The sequence below is a fragment of the Motacilla alba genome, chromosome 6, assembly GCF_015832195.1.
Source record: "Motacilla alba alba isolate MOTALB_02 chromosome 6, Motacilla_alba_V1.0_pri, whole genome shotgun sequence".
In the NCBI taxonomy this organism is placed as follows: Eukaryota; Metazoa; Chordata; class Aves; order Passeriformes; family Motacillidae; genus Motacilla; species Motacilla alba.
In genome coordinates, this window is record NC_052021.1 from 7,059,696 (window position 1) to 7,083,919 (window position 24,224).

The window sequence follows — 24,224 nt, forward strand, 5'->3', positions numbered from 1 at the left end:
CCAAATCCCGTCCAATCTCACATAGGAAGCGTACAAATATATTTATAGCTTTTGTTATAAATGATACATGAAATATTTGGTCTCCAGACATCTTGTCTTTAGCTTCCCGTTGCCATGGGCACTCATTAGTATTCCAGGGAGGCCTGGTTGTCATGGCAAAGTGTGTAGTTGTACTGTGTTCCCATGGCAACCTCCACCATTAGGTACCTTGAGCAGATCTGCTGCAAATCTGTTTGGGTAAATCTAAGATGATCTCAGGGTAGCATTAATGTTTTAAATAACATTGCCATCCTGTCCCGAGGTGATTCTCACTGCAGATGTGTTTGGTATGTTAGGTTATGATTGTTGGGTCAGTATGACACAGCACAGTGTCAGGCTGCAGGAGGATTGTTTTCAAAAAGCAGCACCGAGGGATAACTTGACCTCTGAAGAGGTTAAAACAAAATCCTGGTGTTGAGACTGTTTACATTTTTCACGTGTTCCTGCATGCGTCTGGATTTGAGCTTGCAGCTCCTTCCTTGAATGACCTTGAGCAGTAACCACATTCCTGTGTACATACATCCCAGTGCATCTGAGAATTGTGCTCTTGGAACATCTTTTTTTTTTTTTTTTTTTTCCTTATTGCTAGAGAAAGCAGATTACCCTCTGGCACACAGCTTGCTGTGGCTTTTTTAGGGACCAAGGTGGTACTGCTGGTGTGGAACAACACTACAGGTGGTTAGCTTTGGATCAGAGAAGTTTTCTAGCCACTGATGGAGAATCTGGTCTGATGTTGGGAGATGTTTAGAGAAGTGACAGACAAATTAATATCTGTCAGTTCCTTGCTAATGACAGGCTGGTTACTTGTCTCAAATTTTGTTCTCCATGAGTACATTTCTTGGTTTATGTGATGTACACAGTCAAGGAACTGGTGAAAAATCTGTGGGTCCTTTAAATGCTGTGAAAGATGTGGAGTGCTATACATTTGGAAGGGGAATATGCCTGTGGAGCCTCTTTAGATGGGACAGTTAAGGAGATGTCCATCCAGTTTCTGCTTTCAGTCCTAGAAAAATACACAGTTGGATGGGATGTAGAAACCTGTCCAATTTGAAAAATCAAACATCAAAAACTGATAATGCAGTGTCCTGAAAAGTGATGTGACACATCTGGGAGGATTTCATTCTCTATTGCCACAGAGCACAAGGCTCTTGCAGCCCTAGAGGGGGTTAATTCTGTCGTGGTTCTGATGGTTTGTTTGTTGTGTTTAGCAGACAAAAATGGTGACTTAAAGATCTTAAGTTGAATCAAATTCTTTGAAGATTTAAACACTCAATATTACTTCATCAAGTCATATTCCTTTTTTTCTTTAAATTGGTAGAGTGGGTTTGTACAGATCCCTTGGCCTCTTTCCTAACTGAATTTAGAATTTCAGATGTTTCCTGAAGTCTTTTCTGTAAGCTGTTTCACTTTTCAAATGTCTGTGCTGAAAAAGACTTTTTTTTAATCCCCTTGCTTAGAGAACACCATGAAATTAAATGTGAATTGATCAATTCAATCAAATGGCTGAGTTTGTTTTCCAGCAAGGCTGTCTTGTAACACAGTAAAAGCTGACAGCCAGGAAGGCCAAGGCTTTTTGTGTTTCCTATGTTTCTTCAGATTGGGTTTGGCTTCCAACTGAGCCAGACAGTGTGGCCTGAATCACACCGGTCCTCCTGAAAATGCTATCTCACAGTACCCTCAAACTTGATTAAGAGCAGCAGGCTTTAAGTGCTTGGTTAAAAATAAACAAACCGCTGTGAGAGGGGGAAGAGAATGTACTTGTATTTTTAAAATATGCTAATCCATTTAAAAAACATCTTCAGCTTGAAGTTTTGTTTGCAGTGGCTTGAGATTCTCTTGTGATAAGCAGCTGCTGTCTTTGTTGAATAATTGTAATTTGTATGTGGGCGTAGCAACAGTTAAAACACATGGCTCCTTTGAATCAATGAAGATGGGCAATGACCAGGTCAGGCTTTGCTTTTGTCCTGATTGCCATTGATTCTTTGTGGAGTCCTTTTTTTATTCTAGCTAGGATTTTTTTTTTGGTAATAAATGGAAAAGATTTTAAAACACTGATTTATATTAAAAGGCAGGAAGTGGAGTATGAATAATCTGCACAGTGAAGAGCTGTGCTAACATGAGCAGACATTTAAGCTTCTTTAGATTTATATATATATATATATATAAATATCTAGAACTGATCACTAAAAAGTGATGGAAAGCTCATTTTTATATATTTTCTTTTCTGTCTGTCACTTCCCTCCTCCTTTCTTCCTCTCCAGTGTCTGGCAAACTAGTTTAAAGAAATGCAGAATAGCTGCTGGAAATCAGGAAACAACACTTGTAAAGGAATTAAGACTGTGGAATAAATGGCCAGAATTGCCCTGGGGTTGTGGGAGTTGTTAACTGGCGTCACCTGCTGTAACAATTCTGCTCTACCTCTGCACCTTGCTGATACTGGCTGTGTGGGGCATTTCTGTGTGTTTCTTGCTATCCTTTATTCCCAATTAGATTAAGAAGAGGGAGGATACAGGAGGAGAGTATAAAGCTGCTCAATCATCCTCGTAGGTACAGACACATAAAGCCCAAGAGACACTTGTCATTGCCGTCAGATTTGATGTTTGTTGTTTGTAGGATGGAAACACTGCTCAAGCTTAGAGTTTTCCTGAAGAGAGCTTCAGCAAGTTTTTGTTTTCTGTCAGAAACACCAGAGGCATGCTCAGGCTCTGTCTGTGGAGGCCTTTCCCTGAAGCACTGGAATTAATGAGCAAAAGAAAAAGAGAGTCCAAAATATCTGACATGATAACAAGAATAAGTTGTGTTTCAACTTATGCATTCTTGTGCCTTTAACCTAACCTTGCAAGCAGAGCTGATGCTTGGCTACTTGGAAATTTATTGGCTGGGATCTTTTACATAGAAACATAACCATTGCATAATTAAATAACCTGAGCTATTGCCTGGTAACTTGAAATTTTGAGTTTTGTTTTCTTCTCATGGACTGAAAAAATATATTGAAAAAAAATCAGTCTTGAAATAGTGTTAGTCTGTAGGTGGTTCGTATGCATTTGATTTGAAGTGCTCACTCAGAGCATGAGCAGCTCTTAGGGAATGATCCTGTTCTCTACTAGGAGGAATATAACTCTTAAGCATTCACATGAAAAGTTAAGTTTAACTTACATAAATCTACACTTTTTGAAGTCTCTCATGATGACTTTAGTTGTTGGTGCAGATGTCTGTTGTTTGTTGGTAACGATCAGCTATGAAGGTATCAGTGAATGCCAAACAAAACCTGTCAATAACAAATAAAATAAAACCAAATAAAAACAAGTACAGTGTGTGAACACTTCCTATGCACTGTTTATCCACTTCCGGTATGGGCAAGAGTCTTACTGCCAAGTGGATTAATTCTGGCATTTCTTCACCAGTCAAATTTTAATAGAACTGCAAGTGTACTGAGCATTGGTGGAATAATAGATGAGATCAGTGTGTCTCCTCCTGGCCTGTTAAGGGACAGCAGAGTCCATGTCACTTCCATGAATTGGAACTCTCCAGGTAAGTCATGGGTGCAGCTTGTGTGTGAGCAGGGCACCTTGACAGGAGAGCTTGGCATTCAGCTGTGGTGTGTTGGTTTGCTGAGCCATTTTCTGACTTTTAGTTTGGCTTTTTCTACTTTTTTTTCCCCTTCTTTCTCCTCAACAAAGAATGAACCATGGTCTTTATTCTTCTAACATATATATGTAAATCTTCTAATATATATATATTCTGCTAATATGTATCTCTAAATAAATATTCCTGTTGCTGAGAGTAGAGGGTTAATTGCATTACATTAGACATAGTCTGTTAACATGCTATGTCAGCTGTTTCTTTTAATATAAATGTTAATTTGCATGGGAGAGGGAGAAGGGATTTGGTAAAATAAACCTTATGCAATGATACCCATGGAATTTCATGTTTGCCCTTATTTTTGCTGTCCTAATATTGACGATTCTCTCATACAAATGCATTTTGAGTAGAAGTTAATTACTCTTTTCTGAAAAATATGGGAAGTAAATTGTGTGGCATGGGATGACTTTGATTCATTTTCACTGTTCTGAATGCCATAAGTCATTAGCTTGTAAAAATAGCAAGTCTGAATGTAAATATCTGGTATACTTACTAGGAACTTATTAGCTATTAATTAGCATGCCATTAGATTGCAATGAAATGTTAAACTGGAGGCTGAGCCTGCTTGCAGGTCTGTAACAGCAAACGTGCAGATTGCCTATGCACACAGCACTTCTGTACAAATTGTTAATACAAAGGAAGGCAGCAGCTTCAATCTTTAAAGAAATTTTTCTTTTTTGGCTGAGCAATTAAATCCAAGCCAAACAACCCAGACAACTTAAATCATATGACATTCTAGAAGTGTAGTCATGTTTTATGTTAAATATGAAGCATTTTATGCATTTATTATTATGATACTATGATAGGAGTTGCTCTTTGTCTTCATAATATTTTTAAGAGAAAATGCTTTTTGTGAGATCATGATGCCATTTCATCAACAGTCTTAAAATATTAATCATGTTTTGAAAAGCCTTACTGAAATGCAAGTTAGAATTAGGTGTCAACAGCTCTAAGTCCTGGCAAGTATATGGGTGTCTCTAGGGGCACTTCAGATGGTTTGGGTGATCAACCAGTTGAGCACTCCTGAGCAGAAAATGGTTTTCCCTGAACTGTGGCCTGAGCAAACCAAACTAAATTCTCATTTAGTCCTAGCTGGGTTGAGATTAAGAGTGTGGCTTGCACTGGAGTTAAAAAAGCCATTAGGGAATTTCTAAGACTTGGACTTCAGTGCAGTGATCTACTGCATGTACATGGAGGAACAGAAAGGGCATAGAGAGGAGTGTTGAGGGGATCTGTCATTAGGTATCGTGCAGTTATCTAGAGAGAATTCCAAAAACAGGTGGCTAATTTTCCTACCTGTGCTCTGTGTCTGCAGCAGTGTGCTCAGCAGTGGTGGTTGAGTGAGAACACTCTAATTTTGCAGTTGTGCCAGTAGCTGCAGACATGTGGCAGAGGAGCAATGCTTTGAAGCTGGAGCCCAGGACTCCCTGTGCCAAGGGCAGCCTTGGTAGGGTTGGCCTCTCCCATTCCAGCCCGTGGAGCTGCAGGATGTGCCTTCCAGGACTGGAGATTCAACCCTTTCTTACAGCAGTGGATGCAGAGATAAACTGGAAGCAATGGTAATCTTGCAGGAGTGCTGCTTTAGAGCAGGGCTAAGCTGAATTGTGGGGGTGTCTCTACATCAATAAAGAGTATAATCAGGCGAGGGTGGCTTTTGTTGCTGGGGGAACCCTGAAACCTGAAACTTTGTCTGGTAGGGTAGCATAGGCTGTGGTGCCTCAGAGCAATGTGGATGCAGCACAGCTGACCAAGGTGGACATAAACTCTGTGAGCACACACTGGGAGCTAGTGGCACATCATGGGTGGGACAGTTCAAAAAGTAGAGGTTTTGGCTGTTACTGCATACTCTTTAAGTCTGTTTTTACCCAGAAGAATGCTCTGAATAAAAAGCCATTTTAAAATGTGAATAAGAAAGGACTGTAATATGAAAATGTCCAGCTATAGAACTTATGGTATTGGATGTGACCTGCATTCACTTACTATTGTGCAATGCAATCTGTGTGGGAACCTAGAAATTGGAATATGAACATTGCCCCGACTTAATACTTGCAGAGGATTCTCCTTTAGTTTAAGCATTGGGCAATCATGAAGGGAGATTGCTCGCTCTGGGAATTGAGCCCTTTATTCAAAATGTAGTTCAGCAACTGAACACAAGAAGAATATCCATTAGCTACCACTAATAGCACTCATAGCCCCTTTGCTGGATCCCAGCTACTAAACGGCAAGACATTAAAATGCTACAAAAACCTGTGTTGAAATGGGACCAGGGACATCATTTCAACATTTAAAATGTACTAGTTCTGAGTGAGAAAGAGCTCTTCAGATTCCGTCCATCAGCTGAAGGTGCTGCTACTAACCTAGAGGGGAAGTAGTAATCGTCTGTAGAATGTGCAAAGATTTTTCAGGAATATTTGCTAATATGTTTCTTTTCTCTGGCTACTTGTGTTAGTGCGTAATGGGACTAACCTGAGCCCCCATGTGCTTTCAGAGCAAAGACTGAGGGGTGTGAGAGGGAGTATGTGACAGAAAAGGCCCTGGGGACTCTTAAAACCTCTCCCAGAAATGTCTCACTTTTATTATTGTTAAAATGTGAAAGCAGTAACTGAGATTATTGTTTAAAACTTTTACCCTAGAGTAAAAATTCCAGAGTTCTACCAATGATACAGTTAAATATTTTATTTAATTTGAATTGCTGTTGAAATAGATGGATATTTTTCTTGTCTGCATCTTAAAAAGATGAAGCCTTAATATTATCAAATTGGTCTTCTCATTATTGGGTTGGCGAAGCTTTTAAGTGTGACAGTGGGTATTTCAGTGTAACTGGTACTGTCTGGCATGTAGTGACTGTTCCAGGTAATGGGAAACATTGGATACTTCAAATTCCTTGTGATCATGGAGCAAACAACAGGGTAGACCTTGCCTGGGATGCTGAACCTGGAGCCAAGCTCTTTACAGATGGAAAGGGAATAAATTTCTTCCTTAAAAATGCTATCTCCACTACCTGAAAAAGTAGTAGAACAGGCATCAGTGAAGGTGTTAGGTCAGGCTTAGAGGTGCCTGTTCCTGAGTTTCAAACCAAAACCAGTATTTCACAAAGCACCATTCACAGCTGTGTGCATCTCTGCATTTAACATTCTATTTAGGCCTGGATATGACAGCACCACTCAACAGGGTAACCATGGGCATGGACTTGCTCTGGTGCCTTACCTGCACTGTCTGCTGCCTCCATGGATCTCTACATCTGTGCTCTGTCAAACCCTGCTAGTTTATTAGACAAGGCCCACAGGCAGCTGTGGAGAGAACAGAGTGTTGTAGTTCTGTCATTTACAGAAGCTTCAGTGTAGCCTAAAAGTAAATTAAAAGATAAGGAATCAAGAGCAAGATGAGGCCAGCTTATGAAAAATGTCATAATTCAGATGACTCCTTGTGCCTTAAAAGTACTTTTGTGTTTACAGAAAGTAAAGGTGTATTCCACTTTTCCCCTCACCACAAATCTGCAACGCAAATCCCTCAGCTTCTAATTTATCAGAAGAGATTTTACAGATAATATGATAATGCTGGGAACCTAGATTATAAAGCTGTCAAAACAACACTTTTTTCCTAATGCAAATTCTGGCTAATATGGAAACTGACATCGCTGTGGAATGTAAGAAACACAGTAAAGAGCTGAGTTCTTGTTCCTTTTGGCCACAGACACTCTGTGATGGTTTGCTCCTCTGACACCAATGCCCCAAGGATTGATTTGCTTGGTTTTGTTGCCGCAACTCTTGAGTAACCAGAATCTTGTCTAGGGATTCAGACATAGAAGAATTTCACTGCTGCTTTGCATATTTTCCTGTGCAGCCTCTTGGCTATTAGGCCACTGACATAAGGATTCTTTTACCTCTGTACCTTTTAACCAGCTGGTTAAATTCCTGGTATATATTCCCCAGGTGCTGTGGATGAATATTCTCCTCCCACTGTGCATTCTCTTTACCACAGATTTTACAGATCCCAGCTGACAGAAAACTGCACAGATCCTAGCAAACACTGAATACTGGACTCTTGTCTGGCTAGCTGGAGTTATCTCATGCTTTTAATCATGCAAGTTTCAAAGGTGTACTGCCATTCCTCTTTATACCTTTCCAGTCTTTTGTAGTGTTTCTTCCAGTTCTTTGGAAATCAGTCAGGAGTTCGGTGCTTTTAGCTGGTCTGTAATTTGTTCTCAAATCTAATGTGCAGCTTGGTTTACAAAAAGCTGTAATAACTGCCAAAGCAGCATATGTGAGTGACATGAACAGTATTGTAGTAAGCAGCCAGCTACACAACCAGCTTAATTCATCACTCACTATGGGAGAGTGACAGTTTAGCATATGGCCAGTCTCTTCAGATGCTGGTGTATTTCAAATATAGTTAGGACTATTTAGTTCTTCCATTTTGGAAGTAGACTGGAGTTGTAAAGCAGTTTCTCCTTAAGCTTTTTGACTGGTTTTTGGTGGTGTTCAGATCTCAAAGTCAGGGCTGAATTAATGGTGCTCCTTTCATGCGGTAGGAGAATGGCAAAATGGAAACATGCATTATTCACTAGGGATTGTAAAGACCTCTTCAGGTACATTAAGGATGGATTGCTGAGTGATCTGTGTAATATTTGCATAACTAATAAATTAGAGCCAGGTCAGTGTTTATAGAGGCAGAACCTATTGTTTGTTTAGAATTACAGCCAAATAATTGCTGAAAGGGTTTCTTGTTTGTCTTTGTAGTGAGAAAATTGTAATGAGTTGTTCAACAGTGCTGCTTGACTTCTATTTTTTTGCTGGTTATTAGTGAAGCATTTTGTATTCAAATTAAATCTTGGGATAAAGATTTGAAAACTCAAGATGTGATGTGAAAAAAAATTATTTTTCATTACTGGGGTTATTGTACATAACACATTTATTTGGGAAAGGGAATACCCTGAGCCATTTGTATTTTCATATGAATACAGAGAATTAGCTGATCTTTAGATAGATAATGCTAAAAGTAAGTACATTCTGAATTTCCACCATTTCAAGATAATTGCTGTGTTCCTACTGTGACAAAAACTAAAGCAAATGTTGAACTCAGTTTCTTAAAGGAGTTTTAAGTAACTTGTAGAAGAGTAGTTGAAAATGAGCAGTTCTAGGCAGTGCTCTCTCAGTGAGGCTGTTTCTGTAATAAAATTGGGATTTTTGCGCAGATGATATTTAGTCTGGCCAATCAGTGACAGTAGAGCACATTCTTATTCCAACTAAATTTTGCCACATTGCATGCTTTTTTCACAATGAAAGCAGAGATGTGTCTGGAATGTAAAGCTTGGCTAAGGGTTTTGTAGTGGATATGGAAATGACACACCTCACAGTGAGCAGCTATACTGTGGGAATACATAAATACTGTTTAAAAAACCCTTACACAAACAAAAGCCCAACCACAAACTGATCAAATAATCTCTGTGTATTTCAAATAGATTTAGGAGAGCAAGTAGAATAATGTTCGTTGCTGGAATTGTGTTTGCATTCTTTTTTGATTCTTACATTCCTTGTATTTTGAGCCAGAGAGTTGGAACAGATGGACTTCCATAAAAAGCCGGTGCTTCATTAGATTGGCAAGTTCAACTTCCTGCTTTTTCACCTGAGGAGCTGAGCAGTTGGATAGTCCTAACTCTGTAGAGATCCAAGAATGGTTCTGGGGACTTGTGTCCTAACTCCATGATAACTGCTTGGCCTCTTTCCCAACCCCTGCCAAGAAATTGTTTATGCAGTCATATCTCTGAGTGCTCTCCTTGTTGGAAAGCATTTGGTCAGGCACTGTGGGTGCTCAAATGCAAAGCACAGAGATGCTTAAAAGGAGAGTGTGCTGCAGACCGTGGGTTTGTCTCTATACTGTTGTGGGTTTTCTTCCCCCCCCTTTTTTTTTTCCTGTAGACTTCATCTTGTTTCTTTGCCTCTCTGTAGGTTTTGGCAGAGCTGCAGGGATGTCACGCTCTCTGGTGTTGTGCAGGCATTTCCTTCTGCCTAGCATCTCAATATTTCACACCCTTTAACTTTATTTTTTTTCTTTTCCTTTTTGAGGGACTTAATCTTTTGCCCTATGACACTATGTGGATCTCCTCAGACAAACTGGATGAACAGATTTACAGGACACACAGATTTAGGGCTTTTTTTTTCATGCAGGATCCTGCTTTATGCAATATCCTCGTGACATCTTCATTCAATGGGATGTGAAACACCTATGGTGATATTAGTCAGCTGTATGGTATATTTGTGCCTTCATAGTTCAGATGGTGATGCTGCACTCTGTATTTTCTGTAAGGTCTAGTGAGTGCATTTGTGGGATCTTTGCTGCAGAGTGCTCATGGCCTTTGGGTTGCTCCACAGTAGGCCCTACTGACGTTATTTTTGCATTTAAGCACTGTGTTTTTGTACTACTACAGAGATTGTTCTGTCTACTAGTTTTAACTCTCTTCAATCTAATTTCTTTATTTTTAGATATACCACAAATTCTACCCTCCAGGAAACCCTAGAAAGGTAAACCTTAAAAATCCCACTTTTGTTCATTCCCTGGATTTTCAATGTTTAAGCAAACGGTGTTTGTTTTGGTTTTATCCTCAATGTACTTTATAATGCTGAGCTTACCACTGGAAAACACAGAATGCTACACGGTAAAATTTTTGGGGCTGCCTGTTATTTTTTGAGTACTTGTAGAGAATGTCTTTATCTACAGTCTTATACTTTTGTCCTCACTGTTTTGGAGCCTCTTCTAATTAATCTGTGTTGCTGCTGTGTCCCACATCATAGATGTTGCTTTGTTTATGTGAATAAATAAGCAGCAGCTCTTCACATGAACCACATGGAAGACACTATTGTTTAGGAGAGTTGGTTTACACACCTTTGATATAACAAGAACATTCTGACTAAAGACCACTTACCACCAAGTTTGCTTATTCTTAAACAAAAATCCTCTGTCAGTCATTTGAGCTGTGCTCACCCGTGGCTGAAAGCAATTTTGTTCCATGTCCATGCTTAGAAAATAACAGTTATACAGTTTTATCTTAGTGTTCAGCCATGTCCTTGTCAGTTGAATGTGCAACTCCTCCTCCCATTGAAGAGAAATAAAGGTATGTTATACTCTTATGCCTGAGTGTTGGCATTTGAATAATTATTCCCTTTCCCTCTAAAATACCACCTGGAAAATGTGTGAGAAACTTATAGTTGGCAAATGTGCAACTCCTTCCTTATTCCCTTGGGTTTAGTCCAGTAATGTTCTGGTAGACACCACTCTCTCTTATGTCAGGTTTGAATAAGGTGAACAAACCAGATTCCAGAATGTTTTGGACAGCAATGTGTTTGCTACCTCTCTCATTCTTTTTTCCCTCATCTGTTTGTTTGGGTTTGTTTTTTTTCCTTCTGCCCGGGTAGCATTTATCTTAGTTGTATTCCTTGGCAAATTAAAAGGCAAGACAGAGGATGATTTACTGCACAGAGAATGAGGTGTACTTCAAGGTGTATTTCTCTGGTTTCGTACTGCAAGTGGACAGAAGCTGTTCCTCCTTGTTGTCACTGTCATCTGCAGAAGAAATGTGAGCACTGGGGCTGTGGGAGTCAGATGTTCACAGACTTGTGGCATCATCTGCTCAGGTGCTTATGCTGACTGCATATCTCAGCTTTGCCATCACTCTCCCTAGGTGTGGAAATTGTTTAATAGAATAAATGTCTTTTGTTGTATTGATGCATTGCTCTTCTTCAATGAAAGCATTTGTCTCCTACTTATGCTTCAGATTTGCTGACCTAGAGACATGTTTAACATTTCAAGCAGTGCAACAGGCTTTGGTGGGCAAGTCGGTCACCCAATTTTCCATGCTATGTTTTTATTTTGTGTTTTAAGCATGAAGGTTTAGAAGTGCTCTGAATTTTGCTGTTTATAAACATTGTATGTGGTCATCCAAACTACTCTGATTCAGCTGAGAAGGATGAAGACTAGTCCTGCAGCTGCCACCATCTCAGCAGAAAAGCAGCATTCTTGATCACTTCCAAACCTTCCAAGCAGCTGCACTCAGCTCTCACACTGACACTGTGACATGAACTGGTACAAAAGTCTCTTGGCAACCCTGCTAGAACTTTAAAAGTGTCATAAATTTCAATAAAGCAGGACTAGTACAGTGTGAACTGGAGAGGAGTTGGAGGGAGTAAATGGCTGAAGCTGGCAGTATTTGCCTCTAATCCCTTTTCCATGTTCTAACTGGGACAATCTCAGACACCTTCTGCTGAGCTTAATGCGTGTAATGGAAGAAGCATGGCTCTTTTTAATCTTCCTGGGGACTGCAAGCTCCTTTGAATGCTCTGTTAATCCACTTCCCATGAGAAAGGAGGGAAGAAAGAGGAAAGCCTTTTTAAACTTGTTTTGTTTTTTTGATGGGTTTGGGTTGTTTAGTTAGTCGGTTGGTTTGTTTGTTTGCCAAGGTTGATTGTATAGTTGTTGGATTCTGTGCAACAAAGCTTTTGAGTTTAGGAAGCTGAATCTGGCTGCTGGCCTTGCACCTGCTGCAGAGCTGTGTAGTGAAGTCCTGCTGCTGCTTCCCTGTTTTGTTGTGCTCACCCTCAACCTGAAACTGAGCCTTGCATTGCCTATACTGAGGGGGCAAAGGAAGGATTTTCCAGCAAACAGCCAGAAACGTTCGTGCTTAGCAATCATTTCTCTTCTTTTGCTTTCTGCTGGTCCCCTTGTAGCGCTGACCAGGGGGCACAACTGGCTGGGAACTGTTTAAGGTGGGAATCTCCTAGTGAAATGGCCATCACTGGTCAGTATTTCTCCCCAAGCCTTGTGCCCATGCTGTCACCATGCACGAGGCCTGAGTTTGTCCCAAGTTCTGCTGTAATACTCAGTTCCTATTCTTGTTCCCTTGAAGGCTTAGAGTGGAAATTACTCCAGTATGTGAGTTACTGTATGTCTTAATAGATACATTTTCCTTTAAATTTCGCTGACAGAAGTTTATGTTAACAAATTAGTTTCAATTTTCTTGTGAGGAAAGTAATATGGAATATAAAACATTTCATAAATAAGGCAAAACTTAAAAAATATGAAGATATCACAAAATATGGAAAAGAGCTAAAACCATCTTAGTTCTTTAAACTGTATATTTTTAAACTGACAATCTCTAAAAATGTAATTGCTTTCTCTCTGCCTGACATTAAGGATGTTCTTTTTATTGTTGTTCAGAGGTTATCTCTTACTATTACACCTCTATCTTGTCATGACTCAATGCAAATTCCAGCATTTTACTTATTTCGAGAGCTTTGAACAAGCTGATGTTTGAGATGAAAGCTTTTTTTTCATTACTTAAATTACATATTTGTGTGGGATGAGAATCAGATGGCAGCATTTTAGAAATGTAGTTCACCACTTCAGTCTTTTGTGCCAGTTATCTGTCTGGTCAAGGCCGTGATGTAAGGGCTTGGAAATTAGAGTTGGCATCTGTAGGCCTCTCTGTTTAAAGCTAAATTGAGTTAATAGAAGTAGCCAGAAATGAGGACTGGAAAAAGCCAACCCAAACTGCAAGGCTGAGAGTTGGAAGACAGTGGCATGAGGTGGCACTGGGGTATGAGGTGCACAGCATGGTATGTCCAAGGCCATGGAGAATAAATGGGCCTTGCAGAAACCCTGAAGAATGATTGAGCACTGTTAACCTTTATATGGTGCTTGCTGATCCAGGTATATGCACTGCCAGGTCCTGGAATTTGGGAAATGCAAAAGTTGTTTTGTAGGGTTTTTTTGTTGTGGTTTTTTTTTTTTAACCTTGAACCTAGCAGTTCTAAGAGTAACTGAGGAGCCTCATGGAATCTCTGTGCAGGAATCTGTGGCATTAAAAAAAACCCACTAAAATAGTTTTCAGAAAAATATGGTGACTTTAAAAACATAGTATTTGTTTTTTACACTGTTTCCATAGAACGTGTTATAGTTATGAACTATGCCTGGGCAATAGATGGTCCCTCCTCCAAAATTAATTAAGTTTTATTGTCAACCAGTGGAAAGAAGAAAAATTCAGTGTCAGCATTGGTTCTCCAGCTGATAGTAAAACTGCTTCTGGCAGTGTGCACTTTATATTGCCTTTTTATCTGTGTTCATGCTTAGCCTTGATGTGCATCACAGGTCTTTTGAGCTCCTTCATGAAGATAAAAATATAATGCAACTGCATAGCAAATGAATGGGTTTTGCCTTTTTTGTGCTTATGCTTATTAGAAGTCCCAGAGGAGGCTTTTGTTAACACAGAGGGTATTTGCATGTTCATGTACTTAAAAGGTACAACCAAGATTTTCAGTTGTAAAATAAACATTTATTTTATAAAGTGCAGAGTTCTGCTCAGAGCACTGCAATCAGAAGACAGAGATGTACTGATCTGCAGGTAGAGCAGAGGCCATGTTAGTGATTTAATTTTAAATATCTGAGCCTCATTTGATGTAAAAAAGGACAATTTATTTTAAAATGTTACAGAATTGTACATAAATCATATGTGAGAATTGGGACAGGTGGAGTAATTAAATGCAGTTTAAAGCATGGTAAGTGGTAAAGCAGAGAAATGTTTCACAGTTGTGAGTGATTAAAAGCATAATCATAACTGTGACTTCCAATTTAAGTTTTGTCTGCTGTGCAAATGTGAAAACTCCTCTAACCATGGGGGGGAAGGAATATAATTTTTTTCACTATTCAGGAGTATAAACCAGTGAGCTAGCACAGCTAATTCTGACAGTTGAATATTGCTTTAGCTGGGAACTGATTGTACACTGTTCCTTTCAGAACATTTTCATAAATACATAAATCATAAATTAATGATTTTCAGCAAGACAGGCAGTTCTTTTAAGTTTTAGTTAGATCTGGTTTGTCTTACTCCATGCAATCAGACAATCATACAGTAAAAAGGAAAAAAATTGCCAAGCCCCTTGATAATTAAGTACCACAGAAATATTGTTGTAGTGGCCATCAATAACACCAGCAATCAGCAGAATTAGTATTAGTGACCTATGGTTTGGGGTTTTTTTACCTTATTTGGCCTTTTGAAATTAAGTGTTTTCTGTTGGTTTCTATACTTTCTGTATTCCTGTATGATTTTTTTTTCCAGTAGGGATAAAGCCCCAACCCAGTAGCAGTTGTTAGCACTTTCTGCCTTTCTTTCAAACAGATTGCCATTTTGAATTTTTCTCCTCTAATTACAAGTAAGCTTTTTTATTTCCTAATGCAGCCACTTCATATGCAAAGTGCTGGGCAGGAGGTTTATATTCCAACATACTTTCCTGGCTTGTGAAGTAACAGGGCAGAGTGATGCCCCAGCAGAAGATGGCAAAGCTTCTGGGCTGGCCTCCAGACTTCCATTATGTGATCACTTTGCTCCATCTGGGCAGCGCCTGTTGGGGGAGAGGTAATAAGTGAAACCTCACTGCAAGCAGTGGCTGCTCACAGAAATGATCCCCAAGGACAGGGACAGACCTGCACTGCAACAAACCTTGTCTTTAGCAACATCAAGAGGTCACCCAAAAGGAGGAAAGAGAACCAGGGAAGTTTGCCTGAAGATTCAGGGGTGCCAGTCACTTTGGGGCAGTCCTCTTTAGACAAGAAGATGACTTTGTACCTCTTATGAATAGAAACTACCCTGAATTCTCATCCTGCCAGCAGCAGAACTGCCTGGCTTCCTTGGAGTGGGAGACAGGGAACATCTTCTGCCAAAAACAGAGAGAGAAGCTGTGTAACTTCTATTGCAATTTTTTTCAGTCAGGTCAGAATCATGAAAGGGTTTCATTCCTTCCTATTATCCCTTGAGACAAAGCCGAGGATGAGATTGCTGCTAATCCAAAAAGTATGAGAAATTGAAAAAATATTGTCCCAGAGAGGTTTAAAAGAGGATGAGCCCAAAGCTTTGGGGCCTGTGAGGAGGAAATTCAAGCGGTAACTGCTCTGCAGTGGTAGTTTGTGACCAAGAAGTGATCTGTCATGGGGGGCAAGAAGGTCCAGCCGCAGAAGGGGCTGAACTGGCTAGAAGCAGGAATGTTGGAGACACAATGCATCCCTGTATGGGACTAGAAAAATATCATGGCAACTCTCCTTTATGCATATAATGTAATTGGGTACTTGTACAAAAGGAAAGATGGAATTGTACTTCTAGAGAAATTCCACTGTCTGTGTTCAGCCTGATTACAGCCAATAAGCTGTTACAAAAAGTGATCAATGCAGTCCATTTTGAATTTGTTAAAAATACTGACAACTTGTTTTTGCTAGCAAATTCTTGCAGCTTGAAATGAAATAGTTATGTAAATTGGAACTGTTTCAGTGCTTTAAAGGTGTTGGATACACAGCATATGCTAAAAACTTTCACTTTTCTCTACATATGTTGTTAATAATGATGTGGCCCTGAAGCATTTATGACCTCCCCCAGATTTTTAGAATCAGGTGCAGTTTATCAAATCACCTACTGATTTTGTAAAGATTTTGAAAATGGGCATCTTAAGTATAACATTTCTGGCTAATGGTCAATAGGACTTCTGATGTAAAGTCACCTGCCTTCCTGGCAACAAAATTGTATAAATATAATGTATGAAATTGCTCTGAAGCACAAGGCCACGGGCAGACAGTGAAACATGATCCTTACTGATGCAACTTATGGGAAGCTGTTCCTGGTATTGCCTCCTGTTATCGGAACACAGTTTTTGGTGTTGAAAGCACTTGAGGTCCTTCTTGCAGCAAGGAGATCCTCTAAGTGTGGCTGTATAAACAATGTGGAAATGGCATGTGGATAATGTGTAAGATTTTTTCATGAGGAAAAACCAGAGAGTTGCAAAGGTCCTTTAAGCAGGAATGCTAGTTCATGTGGCACAGCAAAATAAGAAAGTGGGAATATTTTTCCTTCTGGTAATGGTCCACTGCATTGTTAGGGCTTAACTAGTGAGGTAAGTGGAAAGTAATACTAAAGCAAATTATTTCAAGGTTAATGTCACAATGTCAGTGCTTTCAGTCTTTTCTTGCTGTTGTTTCTCCTGCTTAGAATAGAAATATATATGTAAACCAAACATTTAAAAGAAATTTTTGATGCCTTTTTTTTTTTTCTTTTACCGTCTAGTTTACTGTTGAGGGTTTGCTTCTTTTGAGAGCTTCCAGATTAATGACAATGAGGTTCAAAGCAGTGAACAGAAATGAGGAAAATAGGGGGAAACAAATAAACTTAGTTCATAGTTATAGTAAAAATTGTATCAGTAGGTCTCCTTTAATGCTCTATGTCAGTTTCAGTTGTTGATGCAATGTAGAGAGGTTTCTTTTTTCTAAGGTGCTTTCGTGGCTGTAATAATTCACCTCTTTTGAGCTTAAAAAGCTTCACCCTAATTTCTCACATTTAACGTTTTAGAAAAGCAGTGTTTGTTTTGAGGAGGTTACACATGAAACTGAAAATTGACCAAATATCAGCTTGTGATCCTAGAAGTCATTAGGGAAGGAGGCTACTTATAATAGTAGTGGGGAGCGAGCACTCTAGGTTGAAGTAATAAGGAAAGATTGGGCAGCCCTAAAGGTTTATAAGTGTTTTGGTTTTTCAAACTCAATCTATGTTGGTGGTGTTGAAGCCAATGCCCGTGTTCTTACTTAGGCCATGATATGGATTACTTGAACCTGTGGATTACAGGTTTTTAATAGTTTTGGCTGGAAAGCAGCAAATTTTACTCTCATGTGATCCAGACAACACTGTGACTTTTATTTGCCATGGAAAATGCTACCAAATGTGATGGTAAAATGCTTTTTGGAGACCAGATGAACTGATACTTCCAGATATTCCATGTATGAGTCTTGTTTGGTATGACTGAGGAGATGCAGGTGATGCTTATCAGCTCTCCATACAGAAATGAGATGATGGAAAGCCCTTAGAGAGATGGAACAAGATAAGGATCTTGAGCTGGGGAGAAGGAAAGAGTTTTTCAGCCCCTTTTTTACCTCTTCAGTCAGCTGCTTTAAGTTATCTGGGAACCAGAGGTTGCTGTGCTGTTGCTGTCATACTTTTCTTCAGCAGACCCTTGACTTCCACTGGCACATCCAAGAGCTTAGATGATGTGTGTTGTCCTCATGTTAACTTTTCTTTTTTTCTGCAAAAAACCTTGCAAAAAAGCATCTGTCCTTCCAGCAGATACTTAGGCCAGTGCAATGGCTGAGACTCCTCATGGGAGTTTAGGAGTGGCACTGCAGAAAATTCCCAAGAGAGCTTTATGTCCATAAATAATAGATGATTATCCATAGATAATTTGTGACCCCTGAAGAGTATTTGAATAAGTGTTTTGTACAGCAAAGTAAAATACAGTTTAGAGCCCTAGGGAAGAAGACTGGTTGAATAAGATTGTAGCAGTGGATTGGTATTTGAGAAAATAAACAGTTTTTAAGTTTAAATTTCTGACCAGAAGGACTCCCCTTTAACATTTTTGTGCCTTGGGGGAGTGAAAACTTCTGTATCCACTGAGTGTCTGGTGTTTCCTGGTGCTGCAGCAGAAATAGCCAAGTTTTCTTGAACCTTGCAAACCTGTTGAAACTGGAGGTTATTATCCCTTAATAGGACAGCAAGTTGGCAGTAGGATTGTAAGGTCTGGTGTAATGATCTTTTCCTCTCTAAATTTTGGCTAAGGTACTGTATCCTTTCAGGTATTTCCTAAAAGGACTGTTGGACTCTTTTCAGAGTCTGTGGAGAGTCTGGAGTCCCAGCACTGAAGTTTCTGCATGTAATGCATCAATATTACTTGTTGTGAGTTTTGATTGCTGCCAGTTAAATAATACAGTATCAGGAAGGGTGCTTTTATAATAAACCTTATCCTCTTCATCCCAGCTTCTTGGAGAGATCTGAGTTGTAACTACTGGACTTTTGGATTCCAAGAACATGCTTTCATTTGTATTTTAATTCTCTGCCATCATTCACAAGATTCTTTGACTCCTGTGATGCTCATTTATAGATTTTTAAGTGTTCCTCTACACTAGAGTTACTGTATTTTTCATATTTGTAACAGTAAAGATTAATCCAAAGTGAAAACGAGCCTGAATTATCACAAAGAGCTGTTCAGCAGCAACAAGGGTTATTTGTTTAATGTGAATAATGAGAGGAGAGCCCTTTTCCCCCAGGGACCACCTTCTGCAATGTCATGCTGCACGATTTCTTCTTCAGCCCTGTATTCAGCAGATTATTGGAGTACTTGAAAGCGAGCAGTTCTGGGAGAGGGTGAGGCTGTGCATTACAGGAGCAGCACACAAACTTATTTCCATCAGCCTGGCAACACCACCACCCTCAGTGTCCCTCCCAAGCTGTGTGGCTGCTGTCACAGCTGCACCTCGAGCACGGGGTGGATCATGACAGTCCTTTATTTTTTGTGCAGCACCTCCCCTGCTCTCAGACAGACAAAGCTCTTTTCCCTTCCTGCTGCTTCCCTTCACCTCAGCAGTTCTGCAGCACCACCCTGAAAGTTGCAGATGTGAAGCTCTAGGCATTAAGTGCACGTTGCATATTGCTCTTGCATGCAGAAGATGTGCATGCCGTAATGGCAAAGTGCAGTTTGCCTCTACTTGAGCAGCTAAAATGTTTTCTTTCTCCCACTTGCCTTCCAGCTGATAAGAGGAATTGAAAAATATATTGGGGACAAAGCAAACATGCTGGTTGTAGCCATTTTGCACTGACATTTTTCCTTTCAATTTTTTTGATCCCTCCAAATAATTTTATTTTAGTTTTTTTCTGTTTCCTTAGGGTTTCCTAGAACGTCAGTCCTCCCCCATGCTCAGCTCTACAGACCATAATATTGCAGCATAAATATCTGGCTTTGACCATGAGCCCTGTGCACTGGGGCAGCGATTGTCCTTGGCTGGTGTTCTCCAGATGCCCACCCAGCCCCTCTCTCACTGCTCCCCATCAATAGCAGAGGGGGAGGAACTAAGAGGGAAAAGTTTGTGGATGGAGGTAAAGGCAGGGAGATCACTTGCCAATTACCATATGGGCAAAAACATGAGTTGGGAACGATTCTTTTCTTGCTAAGATGGAAAATCTGTATTCTTTATGACCAATTTGATTTTTTTATTGCAGAAACCAGGCAAGAATAGAGTCATATACACCTACCCACCCCTCCTCCCCTGCCACCAAGTGCTTCACTGGTATTTTTTGGTAGACTTTATTCCTTAGTCTGAGCTTAAAGGAAAGGCAGTTTTAGGTGGTCCTTCTCCATAGTTTCGTGGTTTTTTTTTTCAATTTGTACATTTTAATTGAGAATCTTTTTTGTGTAGTTCCAGGTTTGAAAAGGTTCTTTGAAGTTCTGTAGTCACAGAAAAATGGAATTTATTGATGGTGTTTGTTTTAAATCTTTGTAATGTGTGTTAGGCACAAAGCTGTACATTATTATAGTATTGTAAATCAACAGATTGTAGGAAGAAACTCTTAATTTTCATTCAGGTCTGTTGAAGCAAATATTTGACAGATCTTGATAGATGGAAGTTGTTCCTTTTAAGCTGTGTGTAAATTAACTTCATCATTTCAATTAAAAGTGTGTATTTTTAATGACAGGCACAGACCCAGGGCAGACTCATATGATTGATTGATTGTTGTTTTTTGAAAAGAAAAATCTTACTTATTTTCATGTTGGGAAGAGAGGAAACTTCAAACTACTTTTGCTCTTTACATGAGATTTAAGAAAAAAAAAATCACACCAAAGCTAGAAACATTTGCTGCTGTGAGATGTTGAGATTCTCTGGGACACCACAAATTATGGGCACAGGGTGAGGGAGAAAGTAAATGTAAGAGTCTCTCTTTCTATTACTGAGTGATGACATTTAATGCATTTTGCTGTTTGACCTCTTACACTCTCCCTCCAGTTCAGTCTCTCTTGTCTCTCCATTATCTGTGAATTTATTCCCATCCACGGATTGTCTAATGAGAGAAATCTAATCATGGCCAGCACACAGCCTGCAATGTAAATAGGGTATGACCCATCATCTGGTGCTCTGTGAAATAATTATGGCCATCATTTCACCTGTTTTTGTATATGTGTTGTATCTTGACCAAAAAAAACCTTTTGCTTTCGTTGTTGGAGATGTTTAAAAAACCCCAACAACAAACAAAACCCCCAAACCAATTATTAGTTTTTAATGAAAACAGCCTAACAGCCTTTTTTGGCACCTTTTCCTTCCTAAAACATGGAGCAGGAGAAAGATATTCTATGAGAGGCAGGAGTGCAGCCAACCCTCTTTTTTCTTCCCCTGCCCCCAAATGTTTTTCCTTGGTTGTGTTTTTTTGTCAGAATGCAAAATAACTGAAACGTGTAAGGAAAATTTAATCTTGGGAGGGCAAAAATTCTAATTTGAGAGTTTATATAAGCTTATTTACCTCAGGACTATATTGCAGTATAGCTGTCAATGTGCAAATATAAACAGATTTTTATAGATAATATTGCAATAACTGTTAATATACAGTGTAGACTGGGGTATCAGATTTGGGGGTTTTGTCTTTAAAAGGCACTTGGGCAGATGACTGTTCAACAGAACCTATACACACTTAAGGAACTCTTAGGCCATAATAGTCATGAAACTAGAAATAATTTTTGTTTTATCCCTTATATGGAAACTTCAGGATTTAATGTTAAGCATTTTTCAGTTAGTGCTGTGACTTAGTGCTTCTCATGCAGTTTTAATTTTATGTTTACGACGGATACTTGTGATATTATGACTTAAATTAAAAGGTAAGAAATTAAGAAATTGTCACCTAACCAAAATGTCACAAGGCCCTTTTTTTCTCTCTAATTAGGCAAAAAGCTGCTAGATAGCTTACTGTGCTGTTATATTCCAAATGTGCTCCCAAAGCAGAGTTGCTCCAACATTACTTTTCCCCTCATGTTTAAAGGAACAGCTTTTCTTGCTGCTGTGATTTCATCAGTGAAATTCAGAGGAGCGTCTGGCTTAAAAAAATCTTGCAGCCTGGGGCCTTAGAATCAAAGCTAAATTTGGGTTGTTCAGCACTTACTAGCTCAGTGAATTTGTGAGTAATCTGTCATGAAGGCTTGTACCATCTCCCTGGCTTGTGAAGCTCCTGTCCTTCTCACGGTGCTTGCCACAATAAACACAGTCCTGGGGAGAAGAGGCTGCGCTACCCCTGTGCGTGGATCTGCTCCCTGCCCACCTTCCATTCCCCACACTCTTGTCTTAATGGGGCTGGTGTTGGGCTGGATGTGAGAGGTTCTGGCCACAGATGAGCTGCTGTGAGGCACTATTGTCTGACAAACACCCTGGTGGAGCCCTGTGATGACAGCGGCAGCCCCGGCCAGCTGGCAAGGTGACACACACCTGCCCCTGGCCACGCAGCTGCCACACAGCCTGTGGAAACCAGCCCTGGGTGGTGTCCTCTCGCATCCTAATGCAAGCACGGGGAGACACTGCATGCTGGGAAGCACCCTGTGCTGGCAGGCCAAGCTCCATGTGCTGCCAAGGTGCTGAAGGGAAGGGACATTGGAATGGCTTGTCTGAAATACTGCTTTGTAGGGTGCGGCTTCTCTGCCCCACACTGTGGTCCTGTGGAGGTTTGTCCAAAATGGGCATCTCTCACTCCCATCCTTCCTCTGCAAGACTTGCCTGACAGCAATATGGGTGCTTAGTATGAAACTTGATCTCTTAGCTTAGCAAATGTTCTGTTTTTCTAGGCTTACACTTAAAAGAACACTTCTAAAAAAAAGAAGGATAAAAAGAAAAGGTTTTGGAAAACACTACAGGAGTGAAATCAAAATCAAAACCAGAATCTTTCACAAAGCATCTCAGCTGGTAAATAATAATTTATAGAGCTTGGATATAAAGTATGTTCTCTTTATGTAACCGTGTTTTCAAATGCAGTTGGCAGAGAATTAACTGTGCTAACCAATTTTGCAGGACTTTTGTGATATGATTCTCTTTTCCTTACCTAATTTTTGGTTTGGTATTCCCTTGTTAATGGACTCGAGTTCTTGCAAATTTCAGCTACTGAAGGATGTTTTAAGGCAAGCTAATTTACCCCCTGAAGGGAGTGAGGGAAGGAATTTCATCTCTTAGCTTGCTTTCTCCCTGAGAGTAACTTCCCAGCCACTCTGGGCTTCACTCCCAGACTCCCTTCAGTTCTGTCCTCAAGGGATGTTTGTCCTCGAGGCTCTTGAATTCAGTTAGCTAACATATGTTCAAGTAATTGTGAAGGCAAGACAGCTTGGTTTTGATTCATGTTAGCATCTCATGTTCATCCCTAGACTTAATACAAGAGTTAATTTTATCTTGTTAACCTGAGTTGTTTTGCCATTGCTTGTATTTAATTCTCGGTGAGCTTTTTAAAGGTGAGAATTAATCTTTCATCTAATATCAGTATCTATCCTCCTGAAGGAGTTGTAATAACTACTTTATTGCCTCTTTCCTCTCAGAGGAGAGTGCAGCTCTCTTCATTGAGAGTTTGGTCAGAGGGCTCTTATTTGTTTAGTTGATTTCTGCTTCTACCCTGGAATATTGTTCCAGGACTTCCATTTAGAGGGAGGGAGGGAGGATATAGTGGGGCAGATCTAACCTACAGCATGGAGCCTAAAGGCCAAGAAAAATCTTCAGGTTGGTAGTTGAATCTATAGTAGACTGTGCCAGCAACAGGGTATGGTGGCTAAGTGGCAACCACCACTCTATTCTCATAATCTTAGCCTGAAGATAAGGGGGCTTTGGGTTGTTTTTATGTTGACATGGGATAATGGACTCTTTCACACGTGCAACTTTGCAAACAAGAGCAGATTGGTAAATAGGCAGGGTTAGATGTCTAGTGTAAATTAATGAAGTCAGAAATGCCAATATTTAAATTGTAATTTTCTTAAACTACTGTTTTGCTCAAATTATGGATTTGGAAAAGCAATCTAGACTGAGCTGAAAACATTTTTCATAGCTTTTCACAAAATATTTCCTTTCATATTTGTAAGGAAAATAGACATTGTACATTGACTTTTGGTTTTAATTCTGTAAGAGAAAGAGGAGTCAAGTTAATTTGCCTTCCATACTCTCAGCACAAATTCCATTCCTGTCTAGGTAATACTTGGTTTAACCTTGAGTTTTGGCTGCTTTTAGTGTAGGATATTGCTCAAGGAAGCACTAAGCAGTCCATCTGCAAAGTGATCCTGCAGCTAATGCTGAATGCCATAAGTTTTTTGTTAAATTAAGCTTGTGGGTTTCTACATGTATTAGAAGCAAGCTGGCTTTTTGGCTGGCCTGCTTTCTCCGTGCTCTGAGTCCTGTAGCTATGCTTTGGAATTGCTTGGCTGTTTGGATTTGGGTGGTGCTCTGCTAAAGCCAGGAGCTACCATGGCCATTCTTTTAAAACCCCAGTGCAGGCGGTTACAAAACAGGTTCCCAATAACAAGTTGTGTCCCCCTCGCTGCTCGCATGCAAGTCACTCTAACTTATAAATAGAACTGTCCTGATAGACAGAACTTGGCCCATCCTCCCGTCCTCTTATGCGAGTTATTTTGATTTAAAAATAGAACTGTCCTAGAACTGATACGTATCCAGGAGGTTGGGAAAGT

The 24,224-nt window shown here is 39.8% G+C and overlaps 1 protein-coding gene across 3 annotated transcripts in view; it reads left to right on the top strand.

Moving 5' to 3' along the window:
* ANK3 (ankyrin 3) overlaps positions 1–24,224 on the top strand; it is a 339,367-nt gene that overhangs the window by 25,721 nt on the left and 289,422 nt on the right. The window contains exon 2 of one of the 3 annotated variants that reach the window (XM_038140068.1): positions 10,164–10,202. The exons of the other annotated variants lie outside the window; for them this stretch is intronic. Within the exon in view, the coding sequence (XP_037995996.1) occupies positions 10,164–10,202 (39 nt within the window). The remainder of the gene's footprint in view (positions 1–10,163; positions 10,203–24,224) is intronic. 3 annotated transcript variants of the gene reach the window in all.